Source organism: Megalobrama amblycephala, linkage group LG15 (genome assembly GCF_018812025.1).
Source record: "Megalobrama amblycephala isolate DHTTF-2021 linkage group LG15, ASM1881202v1, whole genome shotgun sequence".
NCBI lineage: Eukaryota > Metazoa > Chordata > Actinopteri > Cypriniformes > Xenocyprididae > Megalobrama > Megalobrama amblycephala.
This window is the reverse complement of record NC_063058.1, coordinates 25,627,299-25,643,947: the sequence shown is the minus strand read 5'-3', so window position 1 is coordinate 25,643,947 and position 16,649 is coordinate 25,627,299. Positions and strand designations below refer to the sequence as shown.

The following is a 16,649-nucleotide window of genomic DNA, read 5'->3' as shown; positions in this document are numbered from 1 at the left end:
AAGAACAAAGTTTAAAACAAAAACAAGCATGAAACTTCTTACATTTAAACACATCTTCGCTTGTATGTTCATTTGCTGACGCTGCCATTTAGTTTTTATTTTTTTCAAATAAATGACGAATGTTAGCCCACAATTCTTTGCATCTGGTGTTATCTACAGCAGTTATCTACACCTTATGCATCCTCTGAATTCCTGTGAAAGAAGGACACATTTGAAGGTCACGTTCGGAGTGTCCTACTTACTTTTCTGAAATGATACAGCCTCAATCACGTATGCAACCTCCGGAGAAAGCAGCCTTCGAAATGAGACACAGCTATAGCTTAATTATTTTGTATGAAAACTAGCACGCTAGTTACTTATGCATACCATTGTCTCAGCAAAGAGCTCAGAACCTAAGAGGCGACACTTTAATACTTTTTGGGTAACAGTCACTAGATGGCGCTCCGGTAGCGCGTCCGCCATAGAGTGCCTCAGGGATGACGCATTTTTGTAGGCAAAACCCGGAAGCGAGTTAGCATTTTAAGACTTCCGGTTCCAACGGCGTAAAGTCTATGGGTTTTTTTGAATGGGTTTTTGCTAAATCGCCTGAAATAAGGTCTGTGGTTAACAAAGCCTCTAAATACTTTCACGTTTTGATCTATGACATAAAACACACCAGTTATAACCCACTTGTGATTTTTTAAACTTTTACTGTGTCTTAAAATCGGCGGTTGCTAACAAGTTGCTAAAAGGGACTACTTCCTTTGGCGGGGACTTTAGACGTCATCATTAAAAACGGGACATTTGGACAGTATTCCTCATAAAAAAGTGGATAAGTATTAATAACAGTGCAGATCATAATCAGCGAGCATGTTTTTAAATGAAGTTGTTTTCTAAATAAAAGTTTGAGGAAGCTTGGTGGTGACGACGTTGATCTTCGACCATGGTGTGCTGTAGTCCGTTTATAGCCTTTTATGTCTGACGACTTTATTTAGGTTTCAAAATCTATAAATGTTGTGTTAACTTTATGTGTTTTGTGTTAGATTATCTTGATAGACAAAACGTGTAAGTGTCATAACCCTTTGTTAAACACAGAGCTTATTTTCTGCGATTTTCCAAAAGCCTATGGGAAAAATGCATAGGCTTTCAATCGAGGGAACCCGTGCTCCGCTAACTTCCGGGTTGGCCTACAAAAACATGTCATCCCTGGGGTACTCTATTATGGGCTGAAAATACTAACTGAACCATAGAATCCTTCACATCTTACGCACTCAAAATCGGTGAATTTCAGTGCCAAATCAGGAGCGCAATAGAACAGTTTTTTTTTTAATTAAGTCACCAGTAAATTGTATGGCTCCTACAGTAAATGTTGTATTGTCTTATATATGTTTTATTTTAACAGTATTACTATTAATAAATGAGTATTTCCATTTTATGCAACTTTACTCATTTATTAATAGTAAATTAATAATTAATACTTTTAAGATCATTATGTTTGCAGCGAAAAATACAGGGAGTGCAGAATTATTAGGCAAGTTGATTTTCTGGTCATATTTTTTTCCCAAGCACATTTTACCAATTCCAATCCACATCAATCTTAATAACTACTATTAATATTGTTTTTAATCATTTATAAGTGATATATAATTGTTCATGAAGGCTGGAAATGAAAAATGCCTTATATTCAGGTGTGCAGAATTATTAGGCAAGTTTTCTTTTACAGGCAAAATGAGCCAAAAAAGAGATTTAACTCAGACTGAAAAGTCAAAAATTATTAAATACTCATGAGAAGGACGCAATACTAATGCAATACTAGAAATTGCAAAGTTAAAGCATGACCAAGGGACAGCAAAATGCTCATTGGGTCAGCGGGGTCAGACAAAAACAGGTGGAAAAGAAAAGACACGTTAACTGCAAAATAATTAAGAATTATGTGTGAAACCATCAGGAACCCTTTAGTCTCCAGCGCCACCATTTTCCAGAGCTGCAACCTACCTGGAGTCTCCAGAAGTGCAAGGTGTTAGGATCTCAGAGACTTAGGTTAGCTAAAGAATCCTAAAAAATGACCTGCACTTGATAAGAATCACAAGCTGAAGTGTTATAAAATACATGAAGACTGGGTTTTTATAGGCCTTATAAACAGACAGCTTGAGAGTGACTCCTGAAGGACCAGCACCACATCCTCTTGTACCACTGTTTGAAGAATTTATCTTCCAGAATCTGGCAGTAAGTTTTGGAAGATCATTTTTAGTCCATCTCTGCAAGACAGACATTTCAGGATAAGAGATGGACTAAAAGTGAACTCAAACACCTTACTGCCAGATTCTGGATAAATTCTTCAAACAGTGGTACAAGAGGATGTGGTGCTGGTCCATCAGGAGTCATTCTCAAGCTGTCTGTCTATAAGCCCTATTAAAACCCAGTCTTCATGTATTTTATAACACTTCAGCTTGTGATTCTTATCAAGTGCAGGTCATTTTTTAGGATTCTTTAGCTAACCTAAGTCTCTGAGATCCTAACACCTTGCACTTCTGGAGACTCCAGGTAGGTTGCAGCTCTGGAAAATGGTGGCGCTGGAGACTAAAGGGTTCCTGATGGTTTCACACATAATTCTTAATTATTTTGCAGTTAACGTGTCTTTTCTTTTCCACCTGTTTTTGTCTGACCCCGCTGACCCAATGAGCATTTTGCTGTCCCTTGGTCATGCTTTAACTTTGCAATTTCTAGTATTGCATTAGTATTGCGTCCTTCTCATGAGTATTTAATAATTTTTGACTTTTCAGTCTGAGTTAAATCTCTTTTTTGGCTCATTTTGCCTGTAAAAGAAAACTTGCCTAATAATTCTGCACACCTGAATATAAGGCATTTTTCATTTCCAGCCTTCATGAACAATTATATATCACTTATAAATGATTAAAAACAATATTAATAGTAGTTATTAAGATTGATGTGGATTGGAATTGGTAAAATGTGCTTGGGAAAAAAATATGATCAGAAAATCAACTTGCCTAATAATTCTGCACTCCCTGTATATTTCAGACCTAGTGGAGTAATAGTAATAATATCTAGGTCTGAATTGAAATATATATTGTGTATATACATTGGCTATATTGTACATTTTAATGGATCACACTACAAACATAATGATCTTATAATACATGATGCATTGCTGTGTCCATTATCCCATAATTCATTTTTGGACACTTTTGCTTTAACGAACATAAGACAACACTGCAAAATCAAGCTGTTATAGTCATATATTTATTGTCCAACATTCCCAATTTTTCTGATGCATGTCCTTAATTTAATTTCATATGTTGGTATTAATTCAGTGTTTATAATGCTAATACTTGAACTTCAAAGAATTTTAACCCAAACTGAATGTGTTTCTAGAGAGCAAAGGTTTTGTGAAAAAGTGGAAGACTTAAGCACAAACTCTGTAAAATAAACTGTTAAAAGGATTTGATGATCACTATTCATAGTATTTTATTCTGTGTTATCATCATTCAGGTTGGATTTCAGCTTTAATGTACTTTTTTTTTTTTTAACAAAGCAGCTGATATTGCCATAGAAACTAGTGGACTGCCAACTCGCTTTCATCACAAAATGGAGGAAACGCAGGGCTGCTGCTGGGCGCTGGTATTGCAATGGAAATTTCTATTGAGTGTTGCTTCTTGTTAGTGTACATTCTTTGCTCTCTCTCATACACAAACGCGCATGCGCAGAGAGAGAGGGAAGATTATTGTAAAATGAAAATTGACATGATAGGTTTAAAATTTGTTCTTGCTTGTGTTTTTTTTTTTTTTTTGCCAAAATGTCAGAAAACATTTTGAATTATCCACCCGCTTGATATTCTTGAATAAGCGATTCGTTTTGCTCTTATGGGTCCTTTCCATTCATTGTCAACTGTTTTCTATAAATATGTTTGTATTGTTGGCTAAGGTTTATTCAGTGAATCGTGTCTTGTTTATAATGTGCGGTGATCAAATGCAAAAATGTTACAAATGGAAAACATTTTTTTCTGTTGGATTTAGTATCATATGTGGATATTGGAATAATAAATTAAGTATTTTAAATGAATCACATGTAAACTCAATGTTATTACTGTTTTCTAAGTGTTTCTTAATTTTAGACAAAGTTTTTGTAACGACTCAGAAGAGTATTGATGCATTTTCAGTTTATTCAACAACAAGGGCAGTACAGCAATCATAAACCAGAAAACAGGCAAGTGGTTGAGGCGGGCGGCAGACAGGGATAAACAGTAACAGGCAGGTAAGTAGGCAGGCAGCAAGAATCACAGTCCAGAATAACAGTCCAATCGATAACAGGCAAACAATCAGGAATAAACGCTCAGAAATGATAACCATGGCTGATCAAGACTTCGCAATGAACTGCGTGTGAGTGCGTGTTTTATAGTGTGTGGTAATGAGGTGATTGGTGGCAGGTGCAGGTGTGATCAGTCCCAGGTATATGGGAAATATGGGTGTATGGGAAATGAAGTCCAAAAGACACTAATACTTGGGCGAGGGCTCCCTCTGGTGGCCCGAAAGATCTGGTCCAGGGGATCCAATCGTAACATCTATACAACCATCATGTTAGTCGTATTATGTAAATGTAGCCTACTTGAAATTGCAAAAAAATTATTTTAGTTGATAAATTATTAAATAATTGAAGGTGATTGTGGTTGTCAGTTTGTATAAGCACACGTTATGCAATGCAATTTTAATCATGAATTTAAAAAATGCTTTTGAGCAGGTGTGAAAGTTTTGAATTGGGTCAAATTCGAAACTTTCACACCTTTCACATGAATGCATATAAAAATGCCGATTCTGCATATAAAAATGCAGAATCCAATTAAATCGAATCACATTGAATTTTAATGTGAATAGAATTTAATCGTTCTGAATTTTCAAAAATCATTCTTGAATCGAGTCAAACACCCATGAATCGTGAATCGAATCGATTCACTGTCTACCCAAAGATTCACAGCCATAATAAACATACATCGCTAGACATGTAATGAACATAATTAGCTAACATTTATAATTTACAGCTGAAATATTGCACATATATGTAACAAGCAAAGAATTTCTCATAATGTACTTTAAATAACATTACAAATAATGTCAGAAAGATGTCAGCTCTGCTGCTGTTCATAATACCAGTATTGATGTTGTACAATGAGGACGTTGTCACGTCACCGTAAATAGAGTCATAAGTGTAATGTGTAGTGAACCAGCATCTTTTACTGTCCTTTCCAGTGCCCGAATTTGTGTACACGATATACTGATTCACGAGCTCAGGAGCTGATAAAATGAGAAAATATTTCTCCAGTATTTTCTCAAACGTTATCTCCAGTGACTCTCTCTAGCATCTTTCCCTTCCTCGAGCGTCCTGTGTGTACCTGTATTCTATTTGCACCATTCATCCAGCAAGGTGTGTGCCTCCAATCTGCCTTCCTTCTGTCAATCCGCGATATCTTGGTCATTTAAGAGAAAAGCATCCACATTATCACTCTATCCATCTCAGATAAAGTATCTATTGACTGCCAACTTACCTGCATTCCCCAATCAGTTCTATTGTCAATAAAGCTTCCTGTTTATGGTCATCTCTATGTCTGAGTCTACTTCTGTAACAGTTCCATTATAAATTTTTTTTTAAAAAAATCAGGAATGAATTTTGAATAAACATCTTCCAATAATGAATGATGTCATGCAATCACAACATTGAGGAAAAGCAACCTTTTGTAAAGGTTCTTGTTCTTTATGTTCTATAAATGTGCATAACATTTATAGAACATAAAGAACAAGAACCTTTACAAAATGGGGATTGCAACTGAAGACACAGTTCACTGACTTGTGACAAAGTATCATTTAATTTTGCTAAGCACATTCATTCCTTCTACAATATATTTAGAACTGCACCTCTATATATTTCTTAAATTAGTAATATTTTGCACAGTAATATTTTTAATTAATTTATCATTTGAATTGTGATGACATTTAATAAATCCCATCTAGTTAGAATTTTCTAACACAAGTTTTTTAGCAGTCTGCTGTTACCAGGCCAATTCTTATAAAGCCTTATAGTTCCTGGGGGGGGAAAAAGAAAAGAAAGTAAAACTTTCCAAGCCTAGTGTTGTTGTTGTTGTTTTTTAATGGGGAGGAGCACTATATATATAAATATATAAAATCAATGCAGAGGCTATATGCAGCTACGGATGAAGAGCAGATTCAAGAGGAAACTGAAATAACAGCAAGTATTTTTCTCGTCATTTAACTTTAGATACTCAGAATATACACTTTTCCAATTATATATATATTTTTAAAAAAGTGTATGGATGACACTCATCTTTGTTTTGTCCTTGTTGAATTAAGGGATTTTAGGAATAAATAAAAACTAGTATTCACTTACTTTTAACTGATAAATAAATTATACTGTGTATTTCCTAGTATAACACCAATAAATTTGCAAACTGTTGCAAGTAGTTTGACAATGGCTTAATGTAAAAACAGAAGACAAACACTGCAAGCAGAGCTGCCAGCGAACTGGACTTTGACAAAAGACCAAGAGCTACAGACTATGGCTAATCGTGGAACTCAAGACAGGATGAGCAAAACGACGCAGCACTTGAGCAATGACAGGAGAACAGGAGGACAGAGACTGTCAACCACAGTGAGACCTCGCAGTGGAGGAGAATCTGGCACAGGACTAAACTGTGAAACAGAAACAAAAGTGAGTAAATCTGTCTCCTTAAACATAGAGCCCACTGATTCTGCATTGATAAAAATAAGAAAAATGTCCAAATCCAAAAAGTCTGATTAACATATTGTATAGTAAAGTTGAAAAAATTCTAAATGTTTTTCCTAACAAAATTTTTAATTAAGAAAAGTATACTGAATTAAGTTACAATATAGCAGTAGTTGCAGGCTGAAGAATCAAAGACCAAATTGTAAAGTATAATATAGAATGCACAAAAAACAATATACATTGTCATGGTGGTGGACTAAGATTATAGTTCTAACCCAAATTTTTAAAGGGGTGGTTGATCAGCTATTTTCAAAGGCTTGATTGTGTTTATGGGGTGCACTGTCACATGTGTTCATGCTTTGTTTTTTTTAAAAAAAACTAATTTTTCACATATTTTACCTCTATTTTACCCTTATTCTACACCACTGTTTCCCTTCTCCTAAAAACGCTCTGTTGAGTTCCTGGTTCTATGAAACCCCTCCCTCAGAAATAAGCAATGGGCTCAGATTGGTTAGCTGGCCCAAATGTGTTGTGATTTGCTAACCCCATAGTGCACGTTGCCTGGAAACTTTATGTCCCTTACCATTACAGTTGTATGTGCTCCGGTGTATTGTAAACAATGGCGTCAATATTGCCTTATAAATTTGAGCCTGAATCAGACTCAGAGAATATTAGTGAAGAAGATCGAGCAGAACCTGTGCAAGCACAGTTCTTACAGGATGTCTCAGAATAGTATATTTGTTTTGTTTGTAGTTGCCTCATATGTTTTAGATAATTGTTATTCCTAAATACTGCTGTTTATGTTAGGTTTTAATATGCGGTTTTATCCTTAATAAAGCTTTAGTACAGCAGAATACATGATTGTGTTGTAGCATATTTGTAGAGTAATTGTTTAATTTATAACAGTAACAATTCATTTTTTTGGTTTGTCTATTAACAAAGCAGTGTACTCACACGCTATTTTTATTTAAAAAAAATAAAATAAACAAACTGAATTACTGGATATTAATCAGAAGACCACAGAAACAAAGTTTCATCCATTTATTTCATATAATCGTTCAAACAAATGATTCCCCAAACGGATTATTTGATTACAGACTGTGGATCTGTAGTGATCGCTAATGACTGTATAGCACCGTTAGTTTTGTCTTTATACAACAAGTGTAGCCAAATATCTGTCACCAGAAATATGAGCACATTACAAAGACTAACCCATGGCTTTACTACAGTAAAGAACCATGATAAGCATGCCTGTAGCCAAATCAACTTAAATAAACTAAAATACTCTAATCAAAGCTCTAATCAAAGAACAATTTACAATGATCACATAAACGCCAAGTTAGCTGGTGGGATTAAAAAGAAGATTGAGTTTAATCCTCTGGGGTCTGAGGATTTTTGGGGCCTGGAGAAGTTTTGACATGCCCTGACATTTGTGCTTTTTTCAGTTGTTCATAAACATATTAATGACAAAAGTGTCATTACACTGTATTCAGCACAAACTAGGCTACCATAATATGTGAGGAACATGTTTGTACATGTTTGTGTTTTTGAAGGAATAATGTTAATGGGTGGTTATTGAAAAAACAAAAAACTTAAGTCACTGGAATAAAGCCAAAAATATATATATTAAATCTGTGTTCACACAACTTCTGGTATTGGAGGTTGTAGGCTAGAGTTTTTGCTTCAAAATGATGTAAAAATCATCCTGCCTACTTGTTCATATAAAACAACAGAGAGATTTCAATTTTCTAAGACACTTTTTGTCAAGAAACACAGTATGTGTGGAGGCATGTGAATCATCATGAATAATGCTGTGATTCACACCTGAGAAGACAAAAGATTCGCATAGCGACCTGCATAATAATGAGCTCTTTCAGTCAGGTAGGCTGTGAAAAAACCCTCTGTGATCATGCTGATAAGAGGATTAGTGTCCACTCTTGACAAAAAAAAACAGTACCAGTCAAAAGATTGGACACATTTTTTTAAAAGAAGCCTTAAGTCTCTAACCAAATAATGGTTTTCTATTTTAATATACTTTAAAATATAATATATTTCTGTGATGCAAAGCGTCTGAACATTCATACCTCTATGGCATTTCATATAGGCTAATATATTTGTTATATTATATAGCCTAAATGTTAATGTGCGGTTCACAAACTATACATCATTAAAAAGAGCTAAGACTCAAGCTTCACATTTTGACTCTTAAAATCTTATATTGACCATAATTTCTTAATATGTTTAAAAGCATGCACATTTGGAGAAATATTGATGGATTCTTATATGTTTATATCAATTTTCTATATAGAGGAGTAATATTTATTCAATATTTATTGTCATCGCTGTGAGCGCTGGATACTGTTTTCAATTCATACTTGCAGCCGGAGGGCGCTCTGTGCACCTTTAGTCCACAAATGCCTCCTAAAGAAGAACAGGCCATGTGACATTCCAGGAACTAAAAGAGGCTTCCAGAGATCGCTATAATATGCAGATAAACACTTTTGAAGATAATAAATACACGATTGCGATGATGTACACATGTATTGCCTCAGAATTTGCGTCTGAATAGCGCTCCCTCCATGGGCGTGGCCGCATTAGCAGGATAATGAGCTGGCTCACGGACGTCTGACATGTGTCTCTTTTCATACAGATTACATAAACAGAGAAGTTTTGTTTTTGATTTGACTTACACGAATTTGAAACCTGACATTTCAATGTTTCTTTAGACAGAAGTCTCAATTTTTTTGTGATTAGTATTCACTAAGTTACAGTTCATTTTCTGAGAACTATCAGATTGGACTTCCTTCAGAGGGAGACGAGAGAACATGCATCATGTTAGTTTTCTTTATTTTGCAAAAAGCACAACATTTTGTTTTTACTCTGAGTGTACACAAATAAAAGAAGATATTCCACAGATTAAAATGGTGTATAACTCTTAATTGTATGTGCAACATTGACAGAGTATTTTGAGTCTCTTTCACGCTGGTAAGAAAAAAAATTGGTGATACCTCCGACTCCAGAGTGTTAAGGGTTGAAACTATAGTTTGAATTAGCAATTAGGTAACTGGCTATTGGAGCCAGACAGCTTTGCCCTTTGTTTATGTCTTTGCTACAACATAAAAATAACTATAGAAACTATTAATGGAAAACACATCAACAAAGAATAAAATATACAAACATACTACCACACAGTGCTAACATGGCAACAACACTCTACTACAACAACTCTTCCTCTTCTCTAAAGCAGCCCAACATGGCCTCAGCCCTTTGTTGTGTGTTCTCGAGGGTGGAGTTTGTAAATTTTAGGGTTAGTGATGTCACCAACCCAGGAAGAAGCTTGTTGTAGTTTCTACCAGCCATTTGTTGTAGTCCTTAAACAGTGAATTCTTTATAAGAAAATATCTCCCTTTGCTTTGAACTTTGAACGTCGTATCTTTGCAGATGTTGTTTATGCTCAAGCAGCAACATTACACACTAACTAAAGTTAAAAAAGTGAAATCATAATCAGCCACCCCTTTAATGATTATAATCCAAATGATAGGTGAACAGGCAGCAAAACTCACAAGGCAGGAAGAGCACAAGAAGCAGAACAACACACACTCTTTACATAAACGTGACCGGACAGAGATTGAATGTGAGTGTTTAAATTAAATAGGAAGCACAAACAAGGATAATTAATCAAAGAGAGTTGACACATATGAATACAAATGAGGTGTGGGAAAACTGAACAAAAGGTCACATGATGTCAATGAAAACAAACTGAAAGTCCATAAAAATGAAGCTAAATTGAACAGACTTGTGACACATACTTTTTTGGGGTTTTATTCATTTGACTAATATTCAAACCTTTCCTTTTAATTCATTAATCAAGACAAACAGCCATTGGCCACTAACACAGAAAAAAACAGGACATCATCCAGGTGAGTACATTATCAGAATGTCTAGACTAAAATATATTTAAATACTAATATATATATATATATATATATATATATATATATATATATATATATATACTAGTTTATTTAGAACTTTAAGCGTGATGAATTTCATTAAAGGCAAAGGAATAAATATATACACACAAAATCAGTTATTTTACATTAAGTACACTTTATAATATTGCTGTTTTCAACTTTATTCTTGATCAAATAAGTCAATATAACAGTATAGCCTTGGTGAATATAACAATCTTCTTTTAAAAAAGATGGTAAACATTTGAACAGTAGTGTATTGTCATCAAAGTCCACTGAAGGCGAGCAGAGTTGAACTCATGTGCAGTATTTATTAAATCCCAATGTGAACAGACACAAAGTAAACAAAGACAAGTTTTTTTTTTTTGTATTTTTGTCATGTTTCCAGTCCAAATATCTAAAGTCAAGATATATAAGATATCACATCTTGTTTTCTAAAAAAAAAGAAAGAAAGAAAAGTTTTCACTTAAAAAAAAAAGCAAAATTATCTGCCAATGGGGTAAGAGAAATAATCTTGTTTCCATTTGAATTGATTGTTTTTGTTCTTACCCCATTGGCAGATAATTTTGCTTGTTTTTAACGAACAATCTCTTAATTTTTTATTTATTAATTTATTTTTTACTTGTCTGTTCAGCCGTCACTCTTTGACTGGAACTAGACTTGCGTATGGCCGTTACCAGAAGCCAATGATTATAGTTATAACATACATACTGACACACTTGCCTGTCAGTTGCTTTTAGGACCACTATAAGCTGATAGGGTCTGGCTGCAGACTTAAGGGGCGAGTGGAGCTAGAACAGGAAATACAGCTATGGCTACTGGGCATGCTTACATTAATATTGCGTCATTTAATTATTTATAATTTTAGGGTTGGGGTATTATAAAAACACAATAATTTTTTTATTAATTTTTATTTTATTGTGAGATTTTGCCTCACTATGTTATTACTATGTTAAGCCATCAAAACTTAAGCCTTGTCCAAATAGCCACACTTGCAGTCTTTGCACTTGACTACTTGTCTACTTAAATGACATATTTCCTGTATTTGGCTCAAGTGTTCAAGTAGGCGTGAAGACCGCAAATGTATGTCGAACTTTTGATTGCCCGATAGGTATCGAGATAATAGAATTGTCTTTATATAATCATATATTCTTGACCTGGTAACAAAATATGCAAGGAACCCAAACTCCATCAGAAGACAGAATGGAGACAAAAAACTAGGCTCAGTCAGGGGACAGTTTTCCTCTGCTCAGATGAACCAACATGGTGTGGTTTAATTGCAGCACAAGGCAGAATGTGGATGGATATAATTCAGAATTTAATTCAGTTTCTTCTGCTTAAAGACTGGGATACATCAAATTGGCATATGGAGGGAAGGAGTCGAAGCTGGCATTAAGCTGAATTGAGTTCTTTTTCACATCTTCTTGTGCTTAAATGGTTTAAAATCACATTTAAATAGGCACACAGGAATCGATAAGCAGAACAGAAATGTTAATTTTATAACATATTCCTAACCTTAAAATCTGATTCCAGAATTAGAACTCTCATTGATAGGTAATATTATTTTGAATTATTTGACATTTTTAATGATATTGCACAGAGTTGTACTCACTTCTTTTGTATATTGTATTAATAATTGGATGTACAAACAATTTTTTCCTTTAACCAGCAGAGGTGGAAAAAAGTCCAAAAAAGACAACTAGACTGTGCCAGTCTGCTGTTAACAACAATCAAAAAATAGCAAGAGAAAGCACAAGCAGTAAAGCCACGAAAAAAGACCAAAGCAATGGAAAGGGCTCAAGTGTTGCAAATACTATAAAGAACAATTGGAGCAGAAAAATAGACGATGGAAGCAATGAAAACTTGCCAATGTTTAAACTCAACCTGGATGAAACATGGCAGAACAGTGATGGATTTTGCAGAAGCAGCACATTTGGGAAAAAGACAGTAAAAGAGAACAAGACCATTATGATGATCGGAGCCACAGGAGCAGGAAAAACCACTCTAATTAACAGCATGATCAACTACATTCTTGGAATGCAATGGAAAGATGACTTCCGGTTTGTGTTAATAGATGAAGGGAAGCAGAAATCTCAGGCTGAAAGTCAGACTTCAGAGATCACGGCATATCAAATCAATTACATGGATGGTTTCCAGATTCCGTATTCTCTGACTATTGTGGACACACCAGGCTTTGGTGATACCAGAGGAATTTCACATGACCAGAAAATCACAAAGCAAATTCATGAGTTGTTTTCTGCCCATGGAGGGATCGATTGCATTGATGCCGTGTGTTTTGTAGTACAGGCTTCTCTTGCCCGTCTGACACACACACAGAAATACATCTTTGACTCCATTCTTTCCATATTTGGGAAGGATATTGCTGAAAACATCCTTGTGATGGTCACCTTTGCAGATGGGAAAACACCTCCAGTTCTTGAGGCCATCACAGTCTCCCAGGTGCCCTGTTCCACCACTAACTCTGGAGAGCCTCTTCACTTCAAGTTCAACAACTCTGCTGTGTTTGCTACCAATAATCAATCTGCAGCAGATGACTGTGACAACTTTGACCAAATGTACTGGAAGCTGGGATGTTCTAGCATGAAAAAATTCTTCGAATCCCTCAACAAGTTGGAAACCAAGAGCTTGTCTCTGACACGCGAGGTCCTAAAAGAGCGGCAACAGCTGGAAGTGCTTGTGGAAGGTCTCACGCCCCAAATCAATGTTGGTCTGACAAAACTGGATGAAATCAAGAAGACAAAAGCTGCTCTGGAGCAACACAAAGCAGAAATGGATGCTAACAAGAATTTTGAATATGAATTAGAAGTAACTGTCCCCAAAAAGATGGAAAACAACACTGGCTACTACTTAACCAACTGCCAAATGTGTCAATACACATGTCATGGGGCATGCAGTCGTGCAGATGACAAAGATAAGTATTTGTGCAAAGTCATGAAAGATGGAAAGTGTACGGTCTGTCCTGGAAAGTGTGCTTGGAGTGTTCACTATAATCAGAAATACAAATGGAATTATGTCACAGAAAAGACAAAGGAAACTTATCAGGATTTAAAAAAGCGATATGAGGATGCACATGGAAAGGTCATGTCAAAAGAAAAGATCTTTGAAGAGCTTGAAAAGGAGTTTCAGGTTGTCCAGTATATTGTGGCCATACTAATAGAAAAATCTCAGAAGACCTTGGAGCATCTGCAGGAAATTGCCCTCAAGCCCAATCCTCTGTCCACCCCTGACTACATTGATCTGATGATTGAGTCTGAGAAAGAAGAAGCCAAACCTGGATTTCTAGATCGCATTCGGTCTCTAAAAGACGTCAGGAAGAAGGCAGAGATCATCAGTAAGGTTAACAAAGGAGAAGTGCTTCCAGAGGATTTGAAAATGTACAAACCTGAAATAACAAACAAAGAAACAGCCTTTGATGCAAGAGTCCTGTTAGGTATGGCAAAGAATTTTTTTCAAGAAACAGCATCTACGTTTCAAGAAAAAGTGTGCAATGTATTACATCTTTAGTACTTTATCTACAGTTACTGTAACTATAAACTAAACATTTGGTTTTGTTGTAAAGATGCTCTGCATGCATATATGATACTTAAAAATACTTTCATATTTTTAAGTGTCATATATGCATGCAGAGCATATATGATACTATATGCTACTACATACAGTGGGTACGGAAAGTATTCAGACCCCCTTAAATGTTTCACTCTTTGTTATATTGCAGCCATTTGCTAAAATCATTTAAGTTCATTTTTTCTCCTCATTAATGTACACACAGCACCCCATATTGACAGAAAAACACAGAATTGTTGACATTTTTGCAGATTTATTAAAAAAGAAAAACTGAAAAGGGTCTGAATCACAGAGATGTATAAAATACTAGAGACCCAGACTTGAGTAAAAGTACAAGTGCTAAAAAAAGTATTGAGTAGAAGTTGAAGTGCAGACCCTTTGCTAAAGTGTTTAACAGTATTTAGTAGAAAAATTTACTACTCAAGTACTGAAAGTAAAAGTAAAAGTATTGTGTTATGTAGTTATTAAGAAAGTAGTCAAAAGTTTGAACATCATTTTTTTTATTATTTCAAATGATCTAATACAGCCATGAGTCTTTTTGGGAAAGATGCAACAAGTTTTTCACACCTGGATTTGTATTTCTTATGTAAAAACAAAAGGATCCTCTGCCATTCCTCCTTGCAGATCCTCTCTAGTTCTGAATCAGGTTAACAGGATGTAGCTAACAACAACGTTGCTTTGCACTGGACAGCCATTTTTAGGTCTCTCCAGTCTAAACTGGCTCAATTGGGTTTAGGTAGTCAATTCACACATTGTCATATAAATAACCTGAAATACTGTAGTTCATTAAGATTAAATCTTACTAACCACTCTTATTTAAAAATGGGGTAAGCACACTTATATTCTCATTTCAAGAGGTGTTCTGAGTAAATGATTTGTTTGTAACATTTTATAATATGGTTTGATTTGTTAACATTACATTAGTTAATGTATTAGGCTAGACTAATAACCAACATGAACTAACCATGGTCAATACATTTGTTACTGTATTTATTAATCTTTGTTAATCTTAGTTAATAAAAATACAGGTTCAGTTTGTATATGTTACTTCACAGTGCACATTAACTATGTAAACAAACAGAGAGCAATTTGAGAGCAAGACAGCGCTCGTGTTGTTTTAAGACGGTGAATGCGCGCGCGCGGCCGGGGCGCTTCTCTCTCTCTCGCTGCTCGTTCTTATTGCGCCCTGACAAGCGCAGCAGTCATTCTATTCTACATCACTCACCGAACAAATAAGGCTTTGGCGGCCGCCAACAACATTTCAATGCATTAGTTATGTCAGTGTAAATCTATACTACCATTAACCTATAAAACACGCTCTGATCAAAAGGCAGAACGGGAGCACGCGCAGTCTTCTTAATCGTTGATTCGCTCAATGACGTGCCAGCTTCATCAAACCTGCCATCCACCGTTCTGGCAGTGGTAATGTGGTTTGGAATGGAATGATTCGTAACATTTTTATAATTGTAACGAGTAACGATGCAGCACATAAAGAAATATCGGAGTAAAAGTATTAAACTCATCGAAATATGTACTTAAGTAAAAGTGGAAGTAGGAGAAAAAATAATACTCTAGTAAGTACAGATACCGCCTTTTGGTACTTAAGTACAGTAGTGAAGTAGTTCTACTTCGTTACTATACATCTCTGATACTTAGGACCATGTGATATTTCAGTTTTTAAGTAGAAGCACCCTTTCGATCTAATACAGCCATGAGTCTTTTTGGGAAAGATGCAACAAGTTTTTCACACCTGGATTTGGGATCCTCTGCCATTCCTCCTTGCAGATCCTCTCCAGTTCTGTCAGGTTGGATGGTAAACGTTGGTGGACAGCCATTTTTAGGTCTCTCCAGAGATCTCAATTGGGTTTAAGTCGGGCTCTGGCTGGGCCATTCAAGAACAGTCACAGAGTTGTTGTGAAGCACTCCTTCGTTATTTTAGCTGTGTGCTTAGAGGCATTGTCTTGTTGGAGGGTAAACCTTCGGCCCAATCTGAGGTCCTGAGCACTCTGGAGAATGTTTTCGTCCAGGATATCCCTGTACTTGGCCGCATTCATCTTTCCCTCGATTGCAACCAGTCGTCCTGTCCCTGCAGCTGAAAAACACCCCCACAGCATGATGCTGCCACCACCATGCTTCACTGTTGGGACTGTATTGGACAGGTGATGAGCAGTGCCTGGTTTTCTCCACACATACCGCTTAGAATTAAGGCCAAAAAGTTCTATCTTGGTCTCATCAGACCAGAGAATCTTATTTCTCACCATCTTTCCCAAAAAGACTCATGGCTGTATTAGATTAAAAGGGTGCTTCTACTTAAAAACTGAAATATCACATGGTCCTAAGTATTCAGACCCTTTGCTCAGTATT

At 35.7% G+C, this 16,649-nt stretch overlaps 1 protein-coding gene across 1 annotated transcript; it reads left to right on the top strand.

The window, feature by feature from the left end:
• Positions 1-12,451: 12,451 nt before the first annotated feature.
• LOC125247888 lies at positions 12,452-14,298 on the top strand. Its single transcript, XM_048159428.1, has one exon. The coding sequence runs from the start codon at positions 12,570-12,572 to the stop codon at positions 14,223-14,225; it is 1,656 nt and encodes a 551-aa protein (XP_048015385.1). The 5' UTR covers positions 12,452-12,569; the 3' UTR covers positions 14,226-14,298.
• The last annotated feature ends 2,351 nt before the right edge of the window (positions 14,299-16,649 follow it).

Excerpts from the sequence above, each read along its gene's own strand:
- LOC125247888 (XM_048159428.1), top strand. The coding sequence starts at position 12,570 with ATGTTTAAACTCAACCTGGATGAAACATGGCAGAACAGTGATGGATTT.